The following is a 17,226-nucleotide window of genomic DNA, read 5'->3' on the forward strand; positions in this document are numbered from 1 at the left end:
GTTGTCAAACATAAAGAAGCAGAAATCCCTAGTAAAGAAGAGTTTAACCTAATTGGTCAGATTGAAATCATGAATTCTACTATCCTTTTATTCCAGGTCACACAGCTGCCTGGTTCTTGCCCCTACTGATAGTTTGGATCTTCATTTAGTTTCTGACATACAGCCTATGTTCTTTGCTAGAATGTGAAAGGCAATTGTAAAAAATCTGATTTCAGTTTGCTCAGGATATCACCTCATTGCATAATTAATGTCAAGCGGCATGTACGAATAGTGCATTGAGCTACTGGCAATAGCTGCTGCTTCTCTCAACACCCACTGTTTGTTTATAAAGTGTTAGATATATCTTGAGGCTTTTTTGTGGTTTCCTTTTTTTTTGTTTGGTGTTTTTTTTTTTAATAGAAAATTTACACCTAGTGTTCAAAAAAAAAACAAAAACAAAACCAAAAAGCCATGGAAAAATCTGGGTTCTTAGAACCAAGAGCTTTAAATATAATATACCTGGACAGGAGGTACACAGGAAAGGAGGCTGTGTGAAGTATGTAGTCCTGCATTTCACAGAACCATAGAATAGTTAGGGTTGGAAAGGACCCCAAGATCACCTAGTTCCAAACCCCCTGCCATGGGCAGGGACACCTCACACTAAACCATGTCACCCAAGGCTCTGTCCAACCTGGTCTTGAACACTGCCACGGATGGAGCATTCACAACTTCCCTGGGCAACCCATTCCAGTGCCTCACCACCCTAACAGTAAAGAACTTCCTTATATCCAATCTCAACTTCCCCTGTTTAAGTTTTAACCCCTTACCCCTTGTCCTATCCCTACAGTCCCTAATGAAGAGTCCCTCCCCTGCATCCTTGTAGGCCCCCTTCAGATACTGGAAGGCTGCTATGAGGTCTCCACGCAGCCTTCTCTTCTCCAGGCTGAACAGCCCCAACTTTCTCAGCCTGTCTTCATATGGGAGGTGCTCCAGTCCCCTGATCATCCTCGTGGCCCTTCTCTGGACTTGTTCCAACAGTTCCATGTCCTTTTTATGTTGAGGACACCAGAACTGCACACAATACTCCAGGTGAGGTCTCACGAGAGCAGAGTAGAGGGGCAGGATCACCTCCTTGAACCTGCTGGTCACGCTCCTTTTGATGCAGGCCAGGATACGGGGCTCCTATAAGTGTCAGAACTCCTGTAAGTCTCTCCTCCTTCATAAGTCTCCTGTGTTTTTAATTTTTAGCTTGCAGGAAGTGTGCATGCTAGTGTAATGTCCTCATAATTCCACTATGGGGAAACTAAATATACAATGAGTATTGAGGCAGTAATGGTTATATGATAAGTATGCTTTGGGATATACCTATGCCTGTAGTCCAATGAACCTCACTGTAATAAGTGAAGACTGGCCTGTAAGAAATTTTTCTCATGCTGTTCCTGGATATAGTCAACCTTAATTGTCCTTATCTGAGGAACTGTGCAAGAAGTATTTAGGGCTAAAAAGCAGCAGAAATTGCTGATTGGTTTGCTGTTGACTAGGAAGCTTTCCTTACGTGGAAAACATGGGAAGTCCTTAAGCAGATATTTACAGTAACATTTTTATCTGCAGAAAGCTATGAATTTGTAAAATGTAGTTCTTGGTACTCTTTTCATTTTAAGGGTAAAGCAGCTGAACTCTTCAAAGCAAAAGACTGAAAAAAATAAGGTGCTTATGAAACAGTTCAGTTTGAGCCAATTTACATCTCTTATGGAGAAAATTTTATATGGAGAGCAGAGAGTAGTGCAGAATAAAGGTTTGCTTGGCACACAGCTGGCTGACCCACAGCCATTTTTGTGCTGCATAGTACCAATGTGTATTTCCTTTTGTCAAAGCCTAGGGATGGATCTGGTAGCGAAACAAGGCTTAAGAAAAGCTTAGGATATGTACAGACTTCACTGCTGTTCCTCTTGTCAGTGAGTACAGAACATCCTAATAACATTTCAAATGTGTCAGTTAAATTATTTTTTCATCCTGAGTCAAGTCAATTATTTTTTCATCCTGAGCCAAGTCTACACTGACTCTTTCTGCTATTCACTTCACAAAAACTTTCCACTGTTTTTATTCTTTTAATTCTGCTCTTGGATATTCCTTCTTTCTTTGATATAGAAACAATATGCTTTTGAAAATTTGCAGCTGCTGCTTTACTGAGATATAGCCCTGCTGTACATTGTTAGCCCTGCACTGAGATGAAGCAGCAGAATAATGTTATTACTGTAAGGGCCTGTTTGTCAAAGAACTTTGTGGCAGTTTCATGTCCCTGATCTTGGGTTTTCTGTGGCTCACTGGAGGAACAAAACAACCCCTGTGCCCCTGAAAATTCTGTAATCACCATGTGGCTACAATCCTGAATACTGAGGTGCTAATTGGAAGCATAACTGAAAAGGTCCGGCTATTTCAAGACAAGAATGTAAGATTAAAGGCAAAAATCAGGCTTGGGGGTGAAGGAGGGACTAGAAGAGTTGCTCGAAAAGCTGGTGCAGTGCTTTAACATTCTTCTTGAAAAGCCCTCTGAGCTACAAATTCACTTTTGACCTTCGTTTTTATACCTAGGGGACTAACTTGTTATAGTTTTCATACCATGTTAACTAGCTACTGTGTATAGCACTGAGAATTTAACAGAAAAAATAAACTTCTTACTGGGATTTTGGTCATATAGCAGTAGCCCTTTTTCCTTCCTCTTCTGACAAATTGGGAGTAACTGATTTTTGGAGATGCTTTTAATGATGTGCCTTTGGTGTTCTCTAAAACCACAGAGTATAAAAATATAGCCCCAAGCAGTCATAAACTGTGTTTGCTCCTATGCAACATAGCAACAAAACTGTTTATCCTGTTTTATTGTATAATCATTATGGTTTTGCACTCATGCTCATTTTGGCTCGGGTGTTTGTTCCTTGATGTCTAGTGGAAGGTTTATTCAATGGTGCTTTCACAGTGCTTGCCTTAGAAAATGCTGGGGAATTTTAGAAGCAATCTTTTGAATAAAGGAAGCTAGTTGCAAGTTACAGGAAACAGACTGCTTTCATATTTTAAACTATTGTCAATAACTTGGGGACTTTACCAGTTTTCGGAGGGCTGTTCACTTCTGCTTGAAAATACTCCTAGTAAATCCTCCTCATGTTTAGACCTCTGTGCTCCCAGTGATGTTAAAGAGCTAACCTTTGTTTTGCAGCCTGTGGTAGCATCTTGAAATCTGGCAAAAGAAGCAAGAGCTTCCAGCTTCTAATAATAACAGTGTCTTAAAAAAATAGCTTTAAAATGTAGCTCCACTGAATATGTTGAAATAAAAGACTAAAGGCTTTGCATGTGGATGATCACATTGTATATGGTGTTTTCATAAGCTTCAGTCTGTTATTAATGAGAAACTGATTTTCACTTTCAAATCTACAGCACACACTTGGAAGACAGCACAGTGTTTATAGATCAGAATATGTATATAGCTGAAAGAAAAGCTATCAGAAGCTCATTTGGCAGATTTTCAGGCTTCAGTCTGTGTATGTCACTGATCAAATGAATGGCTGTAGAATACTTAGAATGATTTCAGACTTAAAGAAAAAAATCTTGACCTTATGAATAGAAAAACCTTCATTGATCAAAGCCAAGTTTTCTATTAGTTTTCTTTGATAACTTTCTCCTCTCCCTGAGGGGAGATCATGAGACAAGAAATAAATGTGTGGATTCATATTCCAGCTCTTCATCAATAGTAGACCAAACCTGACAGGTATAGCCTAGGGAGGAAAGAGAAGCTTTCATAAAGGCTAAGTAGCACAGCCTGAAAGACTCAAGAAATAAGACAACTTGAAAAGCACTTAAAAATGAACAGAGAAGGAAAAAGCAATATAGTTGCTATTTTTATAGACAAGAAAATACCAGTATTTTGGGGCTTTTTGGGAGGCCCCAGTAAATTAACCCTAAAATCTATTTTCAAATGTGGATTGAAATTTAAATACAGAAATATTAACCAAACTTTAAATGAAGGCATAAAGGTTAATATCTTCAGCAGAACTGGTTGTTGGGTGGATTTATTGATTTCTGGCTGTTGGAAAGTTATGCTTTTGTAAAAGACGTTTATCCCTTTAGAATCCCTATCTTTGTTATCAACCACGTTTTCTCTTCTGTCATAAGTCTGAGGTTCCAGGGAGAAACAAAATATATTTCCATTGTATGTGGGGACTGCAGCTGTAGTTATAGACTCAGAGCTGTTTTCTCTAGGGATGCTCTGTCTCAATGCACAAAGTGAGAGATGGGGCAGAGCTGGTAGAGAGAGATGCACTGAAGTTTGCCACAGAGTTGAAAAATCCACCTCTGGCCTGTGGATGCACTATAGACCATATTTGGCTCTTTTGTATTCTCCTGAGGGGTTTGAAGAGCTTTCTCTTCCCCTCTGGCTTCTATAATAAGAGCTAAGAGTACACATGTAGGTTTCGTACTTACATCATTATTAGCTCCATACACAAAATACCCTGAAAATACCACTGCTGTGAGAGATGATGGACAGAAATCCCAGCAGTAGAGAAGGTTTCAACTGTAGTTTGCAGGACTGCTGTAGCTGTTAACTTTCTTGATGCATGAGGATGTGCTGCCTCTGGCTGAATGCAGCTGGGTTTATTCACAACATTTAATAATCCTATTTTTTTAATATGTACAGCCCTAGAGGATTTATTCTTTAGTCTTTCAGTAATACACACATATATGAATATTTTTGAGTAAGAATTGTGGTTTGCCATACTTAAAGTACCTTAATTCCAGCAGTGAGGTGATTTGTCTGAGGGATGCAGCATAGTTTGTATAAAGTGACCATTCCTAAGGGAGAAAGTTACCTAGTAGCTGAACTACACTAATACAACCCTAATGCTGTGAATAGTTATTTGGACTGCACTGAAGTAGCCGTATGTTACTTACAGTGACTTAAATCAGTTTTTCATGGCAAGTCATGAGCCTATTTCTTGGACAGAGTGAAGCGAAACGGCAAGTTCTACCTCCACTTTTGGCTAAACAAAAAGAGGAGCCCTCTGGCCAGAGTCAGGTCAGGAGAATCATGGAAATGGAGGCATAGCAGGGACCTGAAGAGATGTCCTGCTGTAGCTCATACCTTTGCACTGCTGGAAACCTGGTTAAGCACATCCCATCATTGACATGTGATAATTATATACAGTTGCACTCATGGTTATACAACTCTACCTAAGTATTCCTAAGCATTCCGATTCTGACTGGTAGTGTTTCAAAGCAACATTGCGTGACTGTCCAAGAAATCAGGCTATAACTGAAAAGAAATCAGGCTATAACTGCTCATAACTCCAAGGGGGAAAATGCATATTCAAGTTTGTTCTAATCACTTGTTTATTTTGATTTTTTCCCCCACAACAGAGACAAGGAACCGGAGCTACAAATGGAAAAGAGAAGACATCTGCTGAGAATGGTAAGGGTAGACTGTATTTCTTGATGGTGACTGTTAAGTTAAATTGACAAAAAGTATTTTTTACTGTAACGATAGACATTAGGTAGCAATGGCCTTGTTTTTTTTTAATCTTTTGAATGAATTTGAAAAACTAGAAGGGCTTCAATGGGATTATTTTCTTTCTATTTGTATGTTCAAATAATTTACTAAAGCAGAGGCCAGATTCTAAGTGTGTACTATAGCAAACCAAAGGACTCTGCAGAAGTCAGTGCAGATATGAATGAAGTTAGAACAAGATAATGTTAGGAACAAAGAACACCAAAAAACTAGGTTAAGTATTATTAGCAGTTGCTATAATGTATGTGGAAAGTGAACAAAAGTAAACTAATTACAATTAATTACTGAAAAGGAGGAAGAATGTAAGTCTCTTCTCTGAAAAGCCAAGGGTTTTCCAAGATGGGAGACTTGAGCAGTTATTTTGGCCTTTACATTGGTCTGAATGGAATTTTGGGGCTCTTTGAGACAACATATCTTAAAACATTAAGAGGCTTCTTTATGCCTACTTTCTCCTAATACAGAGAGGTGACTTTCCCATAAGGGCTGTTCGCATAATGTTACAGTAAATGAAATCTGTAGATGTTGTTCCCAGTATGATAAAACACAAATTAGAGTGGAAAAAAAGAAATAAATATTTTGGCTTGTTATAGTGTCTTGAATTAGTGGGAACAAATGTACCCTGACAGCAAAGTCATTCGTGTTCTCAAGTTAACAGGAAAGGAAAGCAAGCAAAATTATGTCAGCCATTTGGGCAGCAGGGGAAGCATGTTTCTGTCTTTACTGTTTGAGCACATTATGAACTGAGCTCATTTGCCTTGAATTTCTTCCCAAATAAAATTGTCCTGTTGTCAAGTTTAGCTTAGATCTACTGATCCTGCAGCATTCTTAATTCTTTTTTTTTTCTCAACAGGAATTTTGAGTGAGAAAGGGCTGCATCATTAATTCAGAAATCTATATGATTCTAGTTGTAGCATAGTTTTAGGCATAATATGAGCAGGCAGATGTGCAGTTAATCTTAGACAAGTAGATGCCAATTATTTTTTGTAATGAAATTGTAACAACAAACCTGTCACCTATGTATAATAGAGGAGCAGTAGGGGAAATGGATTACTGTCCTCTGATTTCCCCAGTCCCTATGCTTGCATGAAAATAAAGCAGAATCAGAACTTTGAACCAGAGGTCTAAATCAAGGAAGCAGAAATGTGTAGTCTTTTTTTCTTTATTAGCTCTGTGCTGTCAGAACTCATGCAGGAGTGATTTATTCCTCTGAAAACTGGGGTGTTCTGTAAACCTACATACACAATATAAATCCTGTTACATGTTTTTTTTTTGTTTTGTCTTTTTTTTTTTTTTTTTTCTGGCCAGAAGTCTGCAACATGTCCATGCCTTAAATTTTCCTTGGGGCTGTTGTCAGCTGCCTCGTTAGGTATTTGTTTCCCTGTCAAAAGGAAGCTTTCCTTCTTGTTGAAATGGGGAGAGGAAGAAGAAATGAAAACCCTTTTCATCTTGTTAAAAAAAAGTCATGCTGTGAAAATGTTTGTGGAGGCAAGGTTGTCTGCTCATTGTCCTTGTTCTTCATTAAAGGATGAAGAGAAACTACTGAAAATCAGCTGAGCATCTGTGCTGTTAAGACTAATTTCAGAGTTATTTTTATTCACACAGTGGAGATGTTGCTATGGGTCAATTTTGGGGGGTTTGAGTGTTTTTGTTTTTTTTTTTTTGTTAGAAAATGAATTTTGAGCCTGTCTCTAGGCAAGTTCAAAATCAAAGAAAATAAAACTAACCGTGGCAGTCGGCATTCTCCCTCTTTGAAGACACGTACCGTGTTGCTGTCACTGAGAAGCATTTGGGGAAGTTCAGTCTCTGAAGATTCCTTTTATAGTAGTGATAGATTTGGTAGACACTTATGAATGCATGTTCTTGTTTGACCTTCATTAGATAGTAGCATGATGTCCTTAGTTGTGTTTAGTTCCTACTGCCACAGCAGTGGTTTCTCTTAGCTGGCTTCCCTTCTAGTGGAGGATTTTGCCGCACGCAAAATTCAGGCTCAGTCCCAATGCCTACTGCCTTGTTCTAGTGCCCTTGCTTGTTGGCTCAGGGGGATGAGCTGCGGAAAAGCCAGTAGTGTGGAGCAGTGATGTGCCACAGTGTGGGAGTTTGTGATCATAGGAGAAGAAAATCTCATACACAAGCTGTACTGGTTGTCATGTTGATGAATGGACTGTTGTACCTACACGGAACTTCATTCATCAACAGTTGTCTTTCCTCAGCTGCCTTCTGGAATAGATTTCCAGACTGCTAGGTGGTAAGGTGTAGGGGACAAAGCTCCCTGTTTCAGAGCACTGGTCATTAGCAGACAGGATTGCTCTCCACTATATTTTGTACAATATATACCACCATATCTTCTTGGGGTTTATGCAGCAGCAAACCTGGTAGTTCTTGAAGCTGTATCAGTATTATAAATACTGTATGCCAACAAAAATATTATTGGGATTAAATTACATAAACTAGTTTTCCTGGGTGAAAGGACTAGTTTTAAAGAAATATTAGCAGTAATACTGTGCATACAGAAACACCTATATAAAAACAACTTGTATACAGGACCCATGTAACTGTAGCTGCCGTGACCTCATTGGGTCTTGGAGAAACTCAGTCTACCTGAAAGCTGAGCCATGCTTATTTGTGTATGCCATAAGAAACTTAACTTGTAAACTCTACTATATAATACTGTTCTCTGCTGTAGAAAATCTAAAGGGAAGACAGAAGAACTATCCCCATGCACATCCTGCTATATGAATCTGACTTGTTCTAATAGAGTCAGTGGGATAAGAAGCTGTAATTTCCTTTATACTTATTTTTTTTTTAATCTAGTCTATTGTGCTTGCAAATGCATCCTAAATGAAAACAGGATGTTCCTACCTTACTGTTCTTCTTACCTTGGCAATGTCGCAAGGCTCCTTTGTAGGTTAACACTTGTCACTTCTCATTCTGTTTCACATTACCCTGTGGTTTTTTTTTTTCTATGTAATTTGCAAGCTGGTATCATACAGTCTACTCTTTATAGACTAGCACAACTGGCAGGGAAATAATTGCACAAGAACCAATTATTTCTATCTTCAAATTTAGAATCGCTCTTTTCCTATTAATAGATTTCACCCTTTCTTCTGAAGGTACGTAAGACATGTGATTATTAATTGATATTTGTTAATAATTTTCTTGTAATAGCAGATTTATCATTTAGCAATATGAATATTTATAATACCAAAATACATGCTTTCATGTGATGAATTCTATAACTTCCTGGGTATGAGTGAAATGAAAATGAATAGGTTTGCATGAATTTACATATCATGGTGTATTAGGCATACACAATCACAGCAAGATGTCCAGTTGTACTGGAGGTGAAACTATTTTCAGTTTCTACTCATTCATAAGCATTTGTCTTGTCAGTGGTTTCTGCTTTGGGGTGATCTGAAAACTATAAGTAAATGCATGTCCTTCTCTCTGTACAGTATGCCATGGGATGCCTCTAACACAAGGATAAAAATAGTAGAGTAAAATTCTTATCTTTACACCTAAAATAGAGTAACCTAAAGTCACTTAAATCAGAATGCTTTTTGAAAGCACCGACTGTAATGGTAAAGAACTGTAAAACAATAATGTGTGGTAGAATAGAGATAGATCCCTCTCTAGTAAGCTTTCCCAGTAGAGGGATATGAATCTTGCAGTGTTATCAACAGTCCATTTACCCATCTCATCTACTCAAGGAATTTCTTGTGAAATTTTGCACTCAGTGCACACTGCACTCAGGAATAAAGAATCTTGCCTGGTCTGACAGTGAATGATCATCTTAATAGTTATTTATGTAGAGTGCTTAGCTTAATAGAGCTTTAATTCCCGGCAAGAGGCCAGGATCATTATTGTAAGATGGTCTAATATAAATATCTATTAAAGAACTTGAAATTAATTTTCCACTAATAGTCTCCAAAGACTAGGTAAAAATATACTGGGTTTGGGAGCAGCCCAACAAATAAACTTGTGGAAAAAACTTTTGGAAAGGGAGGGAACACATGAGGCCAACTTGTATAAATATTCAAAGGATCTCATGGAACATGGTTTGCTGTATCTGCCCAGGTCTAGAGGTCATTTTCCTTAGTTACAGGAAAGGGCAGTGACTGCGCTGTAGCAATGCAATGCCTCATGTGTTTTGTCTTTTGCCACACAAACAATCTTTTGTGGTAAAGATAAAATAGGTCTTGCAAACAACTGCTGAATCAATATAAAACCAACAACAACAAAAATCCCAAACACAGAAAACCACCCCCAAAGGAAACACAAACCCCACCCTTTCAGACTGCTTCTCTGTGATACTGGACCCATACTGCACTAATCAGAAGTTAGAATGGGGAGAACTATAGGAAACTACTTAATACTGAGTTTTCCTGGGTAATAGATTGAATGTTGGGAGGAAATTTACCTTGTCCTCTTGTTTCTTTGCATTATAATGTTTGCTAAAATTCTCTTGTCCCTTGAAAGTGGTGTTTCACACAATACAGTCTCAAAGCCAGTAATGCAGTGTGTCTCTCCTCTTCTTCCAGTCTATATCCAGAGCCAAATTGTGTCCCATCTCAAACAACAAATCTAGTATTAGTGAGGATTTAAGGGTGAGATGAGAATTTTTGCTTCACCTCATTCCCTATCCCTTAAAATATGAAGTCTGTCTCAGCAGTGTTCCTAGATGTAACCACCAAATAACACCTTCACAAAGCCTAAGTCCAAAAGTGTTTGAACCTACAGCATAGTTACCTAAGTTGTATTTGCTCATATAGAGATTGCTCAGGCTTAGAAGAAGGTGTAAAAAAAAAAATAAAAATCCTTTGTGAGCTCAATACCATGATCTGTAGTTGAATGTTTCAGATGAGAAATAGGAGAAAAATTCAAAGTAAAGAGTTCTAGACAAATGCCATCTTAAGGCATAGCTATATATAGCAAAAACAGTACAGGTAACCTTATCTGCTGAGTTTTATTTCAGGCACTTTCTTGGGGACAGCAACACAAGCCCATAACCAACCCAAACATATTTCAGGTCCTCTCTTGGCCTGTATCCCTTCCTTGCCCCAGACTGGCCTGTTTGTCAGGGAGTCTGTTCATATCTTCAGGCTGCAAGCATGTTTCAGCAAATGGCAGATCTAGCCTTTAATAACAAGGCTCTCCGACTGTTCACAGATCTTCCCTAGAGAGGATACCGAAAGGAAGAGTGGGAAGTTATACATGAACTTCATTTCTTCTCCTAGGTGAATTTCCATTTCTTGAGGCCAGAGGATAAGTTCTCTCCAGAGGAATAATGTGTGCTTATTTATTTAGGGCAGTGATGACAATGAAGGATTGCTTGCAAAAATCTTCATATTAACAACTTTTGATGTTTATCCAGCAACAAAAACTTCTAAAGCAATAGTTTTTGCATGTTTGGGATAGACACCTTCTGTACTGAAACTTCACCTTCCCCCACGTGTCTGTACACATGCAGTAGCGATCTGGTTTCATGGAGAGGATCCTCTGGTAGAGTTTTAAGTAATGAATATACCTAATCTAAATTGAAGTCATAGTTGTAAGAGAGCAGATGCTGTTCTTATTTTTGTTACCTGACAAGTCTGGTTTGATACTGTGTGTTACTGCTGCACTTCATCTGGTAATAAGAATTGTAAATGTTTAGGCAGAAGCATCTTTTCTAAAAAAAGAAAACCAAACCCCACAACCCAGCGTTGTATTAAAAGCTTAATCAATTAGCAGAGCCAGTAGTGCTCATGTAGTCTGGCTAATGTCCTGTCTTTGAAATCCCCCGCAAGTTTTCATTTTGTGTATCATTTATAACTACTCTCAACACTACCAAATAAGTCCATCTACTGACACAGGGTATAGCATTATGCTCATGAAGGATGTCTGTGTATGCTGATATAATGTCAATTAATCAGCTTTTTCTCACATGTTGTTTTGCTTTTTGTTTTGGGGTTGTTTTCCCCCCTGAGACTGCTCTGGAGAGGAAAAGAGAGGTTTCCTATCTGATGAAAATGTACCAGAAGAGCAAATTAAATGCAGAAGTCCCATAGGGTAAAAGCAAACAAGGGAAGCACAGCCATAGAATAATGATGTCAGCTTTTTAAATTCATTTTTTAAGGACCTAAATATGAAATTGTTTCAAAATATATTTATGCCTTTTCCCTTAGAGGAAAAGGTACCAGAGCTAGCTGGCGTCTTTAAGATGGAGAAGCCTTCACACTTAACACTCCTGTTACAAGTGAATCTGCCTAGGTACTTATATGGTCCTCACCACCATAGTAACCGAGTGTCTTCCAAGTATTTAAAAATAGAGATCACAATAACAATTTTTTCCCCAGCACATCTCTTTCCAGGTTGCTACAGGAATAACTTGATTAATTTATGCGTCTTTGTTTTGCACACAGTGCCTGCATGCAACTTGGGAAACTTGTCTGCTGGCAAAAGCTTACTGTATTGTCAGGAAAACCAGGTTCAGTGAGAACAAAGAGGCTGAGTGAAATTGCCTGGAAGAATGGAGTCTGTAAAATTAAAGGTAGAAAGAACACTGCTGAAGTCTTGACACCCGAGCTTCTTCAGAATGCCCACAAGGATCTTGATTTACTCCTTTGTCCTTGTTTTTTAATATATATAAATGTATATATTATATATATAATAATGTATATATTTGCATTGATTGTGGCTTGTTTAATTTATTAACAGTCAGAGTAGGATGATGAGAAATAAAACCAAATCTTAAAAGCACCCTCCCCCATCTCCCTTCTTCCCCAGCTTAATTCTACTCCTGAATTTTCTACCCCCTTCTCACCAGGAGTACAGGGTGATGGGGAAAGAGGGCTGTAGTCTGTTCATCACATACTGTCTCTGCTGCTCTTTCCTCCTCAAGGGGGGGACTCCTCATGCCTTCCCCTGCTCCAGTGTGGGGCCACTCCCATGGGGGACAGTATTCCTCAAACTGCTCTAGCTTTGGGTCCCTTTCACGGGGTGCAGTCCTTTGGAAACTGACTGCTCCAACTTGAGTTGGATCACGAGTCCTACAGCAAACCTGCTCCAGCATGGGCCCCTCTTTCTGTGGGGCCACAGGTCCTGGCTGGAGCCTGCTCCAGCACAGGCTTCCCAAGGGGTCACAGCCTTCCTTGGTCATCCCACTGCTCTGGTGTGGGGTCCTCCATGGGCTGCAGGTGATAGCTGCTTCACCATGGACCTCCATGGCTGCAGGCGGACAGTCTGCCTCATCATGGTTGTCCTCACAGGCTGTAGGGGAATCTTTCTTTGGCACCTGGAGCACCACCTTCTTCTTCACTGACCTTGGTGTCTGCAGAGATTTTTCCCTCGATATTCTCGTTCCCCTCTCCAGATTCACATGCTGTCTCAGAGTTTTCTCCCACCTCCCACCTCCCTCCCTCTTAAGTCTGTTATCCCAGAGGTGCTACCACTGTTGCTGCTGGGCTTAGCCTTGGCCGGTGGCAGGTCTGTCTTGGAGTTAGCTGACATTGGCTCTATTGGATACAGGGGAAGCTTCTAGAAGCCACCTCTGTAGGCTTCTAGCTACCAGAAACTTGCCATGCAATCCCAATAAGGAGTCCTAATCCTTTATGAGAAGCTGGTCTGCAAGAATTAGGCTAGGTCATTAGGAAAAAAAAAAAAAAACAGTCAGTTGTAAATTAAGAAAATAATAATAAAGCTCTGGTGATACTGGTGGTTTTTTCTTTTTGATGACTCATATCTATGCTGGTGTTCCCGTCAAGCGTTAATGAGGAAAGGCAGAACTGAAATTATGCCTTTGACAAGTGCCATCTTTTTTTTTTGGAAATCAGTCTAATTATCAGTGTGCTGCCTCACTATGCACCAGGGAGAACAAGATTTCTTTCCATGGCACGTAGCTGACACACACTGGCTCACTTCCACAAATGTGCACTCATTTGAAAATGTGCTGTCATCAATACTCTGGGAAAGAGGAATGTTTAGTTCTGCTTTGCTGCTGGTAGGAACACAAATGAAGGACCCAGGTCAATGCTAATAAACCCAATGTTACCTTTCAAATGAATCTGTCCCTACGTTATCAAGGATGGTTTGGGTCTGTATCAGGAGTAGATCCAATGGCATATGTAAGCTAGTGTAGTTACACTGAAAGTCCGTGGAGCTGGACTGACTTGCACAAGCTGCAGATCTTTCTCTACATGTTTCTGGACACTAACAATAGATGCTTAAAAGGCTACAAGAGGTAGGTGTAGCTCAGCAGCATATTTTTTAATTTAGTAGAAGTGAAAAATGAAAGGGGAGCACAATCAATGCACAACAGTGGTTACCAGGATTTACTGTTGTAGAAACATGACTTTTCTCTTTGACTGTACACACTGTCTGCTTTACTTCATACAGCTGACTTCTGTTATTTTTCTTTTCCAGAAGACTTGGTTTTGTAAAAAAAATGAAAATGCTTTTCCACTTAAAAGTTCCTTGTCTGTTAGCAATTTGTTAAATGATTAATCATTTTTTTCTGAAGTTTTTAAGATTTTAATTTCTAGCACACAGCTGTCTTAATGCACTTAGCTTGATGCTCCAAAATTAGCTTGTAATTTGATGTTATCAAGCTCCCTTGTGTAAGCAGGCATCAGAATTTAGAACAGCGGGAGTGTTACAGGCGTGATTAAAATTTGGTCGTTAGCTGAGCTACTGACCAGTTAAGGCTTCAAAAAGGAATTAGATGCTAAAACATGAACCAGCACAACACCGCACTTTCAGTCCCAGTGCTCAGAGCTTATTTCAGGACCTTATGTAAAGTGCCTAGGTTGGCTGTACAATGTAAGAAAAGGGTGTCTCAAAGTGGGACTTCAGCCCATGTGTGTCTCGAGTTCCTATGATGAACAAGAGGTATTAGGATTAATAATAGTAAACTCTGTCCCTGTCTATAGATAAGGGGTAAAATTCTTCTTGCCTGGCTGTATTGGTGTACATCTTTGTGAGACACCTAAAGCTTTGCTTCTTGTCAACAGAGAGAAATGTATTCTCTTGCGACATTGTACTTATCAGAATGAGCCTCTTTGGAGAGCCTGGTGTTTATAGACCCTAATCTGATGTTGGCATAAAATGACTTCTGATTTGCTTGTCTCTATCAAGGCTGAGGAATTTGTGGGTAATACTAAAATAAAAGATATACAATATAAAATGAAATATATGCAATATCGAAAATATACAGAGCCTGTATATCTCTATAATTAAATGGATGCTCGACAGGATTTTTCAGAATGTCATTTTTGGACCTGGGCATTTAATTTCTCCTTAATCCAATCTCAAGCAACTCTATCCTTATTTAGATTGGTATGACTCTGGCGACCTCATATCAGCTCTTCCAGCAATTCTTCTCTGTGGAAATCTGAATGTGAAAATATCCAAATAGTTGCTGGCTTGACGTCTTCGTTAGCTAGCATAACGGACGTGACAAAAGCATTTGCTTTGGTCCAGCACACTTGGTTCATTTTTTCCCCAGCCTACAGTGGGTTACAAATAGGAATGACTGAGAAAAATACATATTTTCCAAGGAGGAATTCTCAAGAAGAGTCACAGCGGAAATAAGGGCAGGGTGCTTTGGCAGCTCCTGGGCATTTTGTGGGTAGCCCAGCAGCTGGAACTTGGCTCTCAGCACTTCTCTAGGGTCTCACAGTAACATTATTTAATCATGGTTGACGAATGAGTACTCTAACTGTATTCTGAGTATCTCATCTTTCATTCTAATTTATACCTAAAACCCCCTGAGACTGCTGTTGACTCGGGGTGGGAAAGCATTAATTATATGTTAGTTTATAGTGAAACATGGGCACTCCACAGTGACCAATTTTCTAGCTTCTCTAGGAGCTGCCAACAAAAAATAGACATGTACAAATTCATTCATTAGCACAAACTAATTAAAATCCAGGCTAATAGCCAGGAAAAATAATACATTATTGCTGGGATGCTGAGATTCATTGTGTGTGTACTAATCTAACAGTAACTATCCTTACTCCACAGTTTCTAATCCGATCTCATACTGACAGGTAGACAGCTAAGAGTTGGCCTTTGGATTGCTAATGGCCTTTTCACTCTGTGTCCTTTCTACTTGCATAGGTTCCCCAGAAGTGCTATTTTCTGAGAATGTGTTGCAATGACTCTTTCGAACACAATGTGTAGGACAGAGTACCTCACCTGGATATCTTTAGTTTCATTGCGCAGTGGTGGTGCATTAACTTCCAATGCATTGTGACTTGAGCATTCTGTAGTTTGAAGCTTAGATTAGCCTTCATCAGTTCTTTCTTTTCCTTTTGTAGGATTTTTTTAAGGGCTTGTTCTCTTCATTCGGCCTGCTTTATATAGGTACTGTTTTCTCTAGCCAAACCATGCTGCACTGTTGTATGTAAATGTTTTTTACTAATAATTTTCTATTTCAGTGCTCATAAAATAATTTTATTGACATTAGAGTTGGTAGCACCTTAAGAATGTGGGGCTGAGGTCCCTATAGGCACTGCAGAGAGCTTCTGACCCAAGTTTCTGAGAGGAAGTAAGAATTAGCTATGGAGAAAATTCTGGTCTGGATTCTCTGATTTGTAGCAGATGTGGTACAGCTAAACAGAGGGGTAGGAGGGAAGAGATTAATAAAGCTTGAAGATATGTTTGTTCTTCTGGCCTTAGACTCTTTTCACTGAGTTTAATGTGGGTTATCAGGTGTGGTACCTTTCAGAAAAGATGTTGATGCACATGCAGTACCAGACCTCGCTTACATTTGGGCCCTATCTTGGGGTAAGATGGGAGTGCATATACCCTCATCCTGGTTTATATAAATGGCTGTTCATCAGCAAATGTTGGAATCAGATACTCCCCCTCTTTTTACCTCAAATAACCAGGGGTCAGAACCCACATAGGGAAGGATGTCTAGACAGAGCTGAGGCAGCTGGATTCAAGGCTGTTTGGCATCCTGAAGCAGCTACCTCTTGGTCTAGCAGCAAGCAGACTAATTACTAGCAGACAGTGCAAAGCACACCTGTATTATCATCTCATCTAATGATTTTGTTCATAAAGCAGACAGCTGTATTTTTCACTAGCAAAAATTTCTCAGTGGCCTTTACAATCAAGCTATTCATAACTAAACTCTCTGTATCTCTGGTGAGGTCTGCCTCTGGGAGGCAAAGACACATTGTATCACCTAGGAGAAGCTGAGAAAAAGTCATTCTGAGTTTCTTTCAGCCAAGAAGGTAAGAAACAAATGTAAGATACAAGGTTTTGGACCTTTTTGTCAATGCGTGATAGATGCTGTCAGCAGGGGCTACAGACACAGGCTTTGCTAATCAGTCATGACTCATCATTCAGTCCACCAGCACCACTTTGTCTCATCTCAGATGAATTTCAGGTTTCAGTTTAAGTTCCTTTCTCTGTAAATTCAGGAGAAAGAAATAGCTCTGTTAGATTCCAGTGGAAAGAAATCTGGTTATTAAGGATCCATATACAATATATGGATCCTGTATATGCTTAGCACACTGACGAATACGCCCAGTTAATGTGCCAGGTGCAAGACTTGGAGTTGTTCTGACCATGTCCAGGAGGTTTGATGGACTTAGTCTGCACTGACTGTTGGATCTCTTTTAAACTGTGACCCTATGCCAGACAGAAAAGTGTCCCAACTGTTGTTCAAGTATTTATGCTTTTTTAAATGAGGGACCACATAAATAAAA

The 17,226-nt window shown here is 39.4% G+C and overlaps 1 protein-coding gene across 2 annotated transcripts in view; it reads left to right on the forward strand.

Annotated features, from left to right (window-relative positions):
* Positions 1-17,226, forward strand: part of PCP4 (Purkinje cell protein 4) — a 51,823-nt gene that overhangs the window by 14,595 nt on the left and 20,002 nt on the right. Inside the window, exons 2-5 of one of the 2 annotated variants that reach the window (XM_062602444.1) lie at positions 5,386-5,437; positions 11,698-11,782; positions 11,935-12,062; positions 12,414-12,849. In XM_062602444.1, the coding sequence (XP_062458428.1) occupies positions 5,386-5,437; positions 11,698-11,782; positions 11,935-12,062; positions 12,414-12,532 (384 nt within the window). In that variant the 3' untranslated portion in view covers positions 12,533-12,849. Of the gene's footprint in view, positions 1-5,385; positions 5,438-11,697; positions 11,783-11,934; positions 12,063-12,413; positions 12,850-17,226 lie in introns of those variants that run through there. The other variant, XM_062602446.1, reaches the window with a different exon arrangement.

This window comes from Pezoporus occidentalis, unplaced genomic scaffold (genome assembly GCF_034315485.1).
Source record: "Pezoporus occidentalis ecotype Australia unplaced genomic scaffold, CSIRO_AGI_Poc_V1 ctg77, whole genome shotgun sequence".
NCBI lineage: Eukaryota > Metazoa > Chordata > Aves > Psittaciformes > Psittacidae > Pezoporus > Pezoporus occidentalis.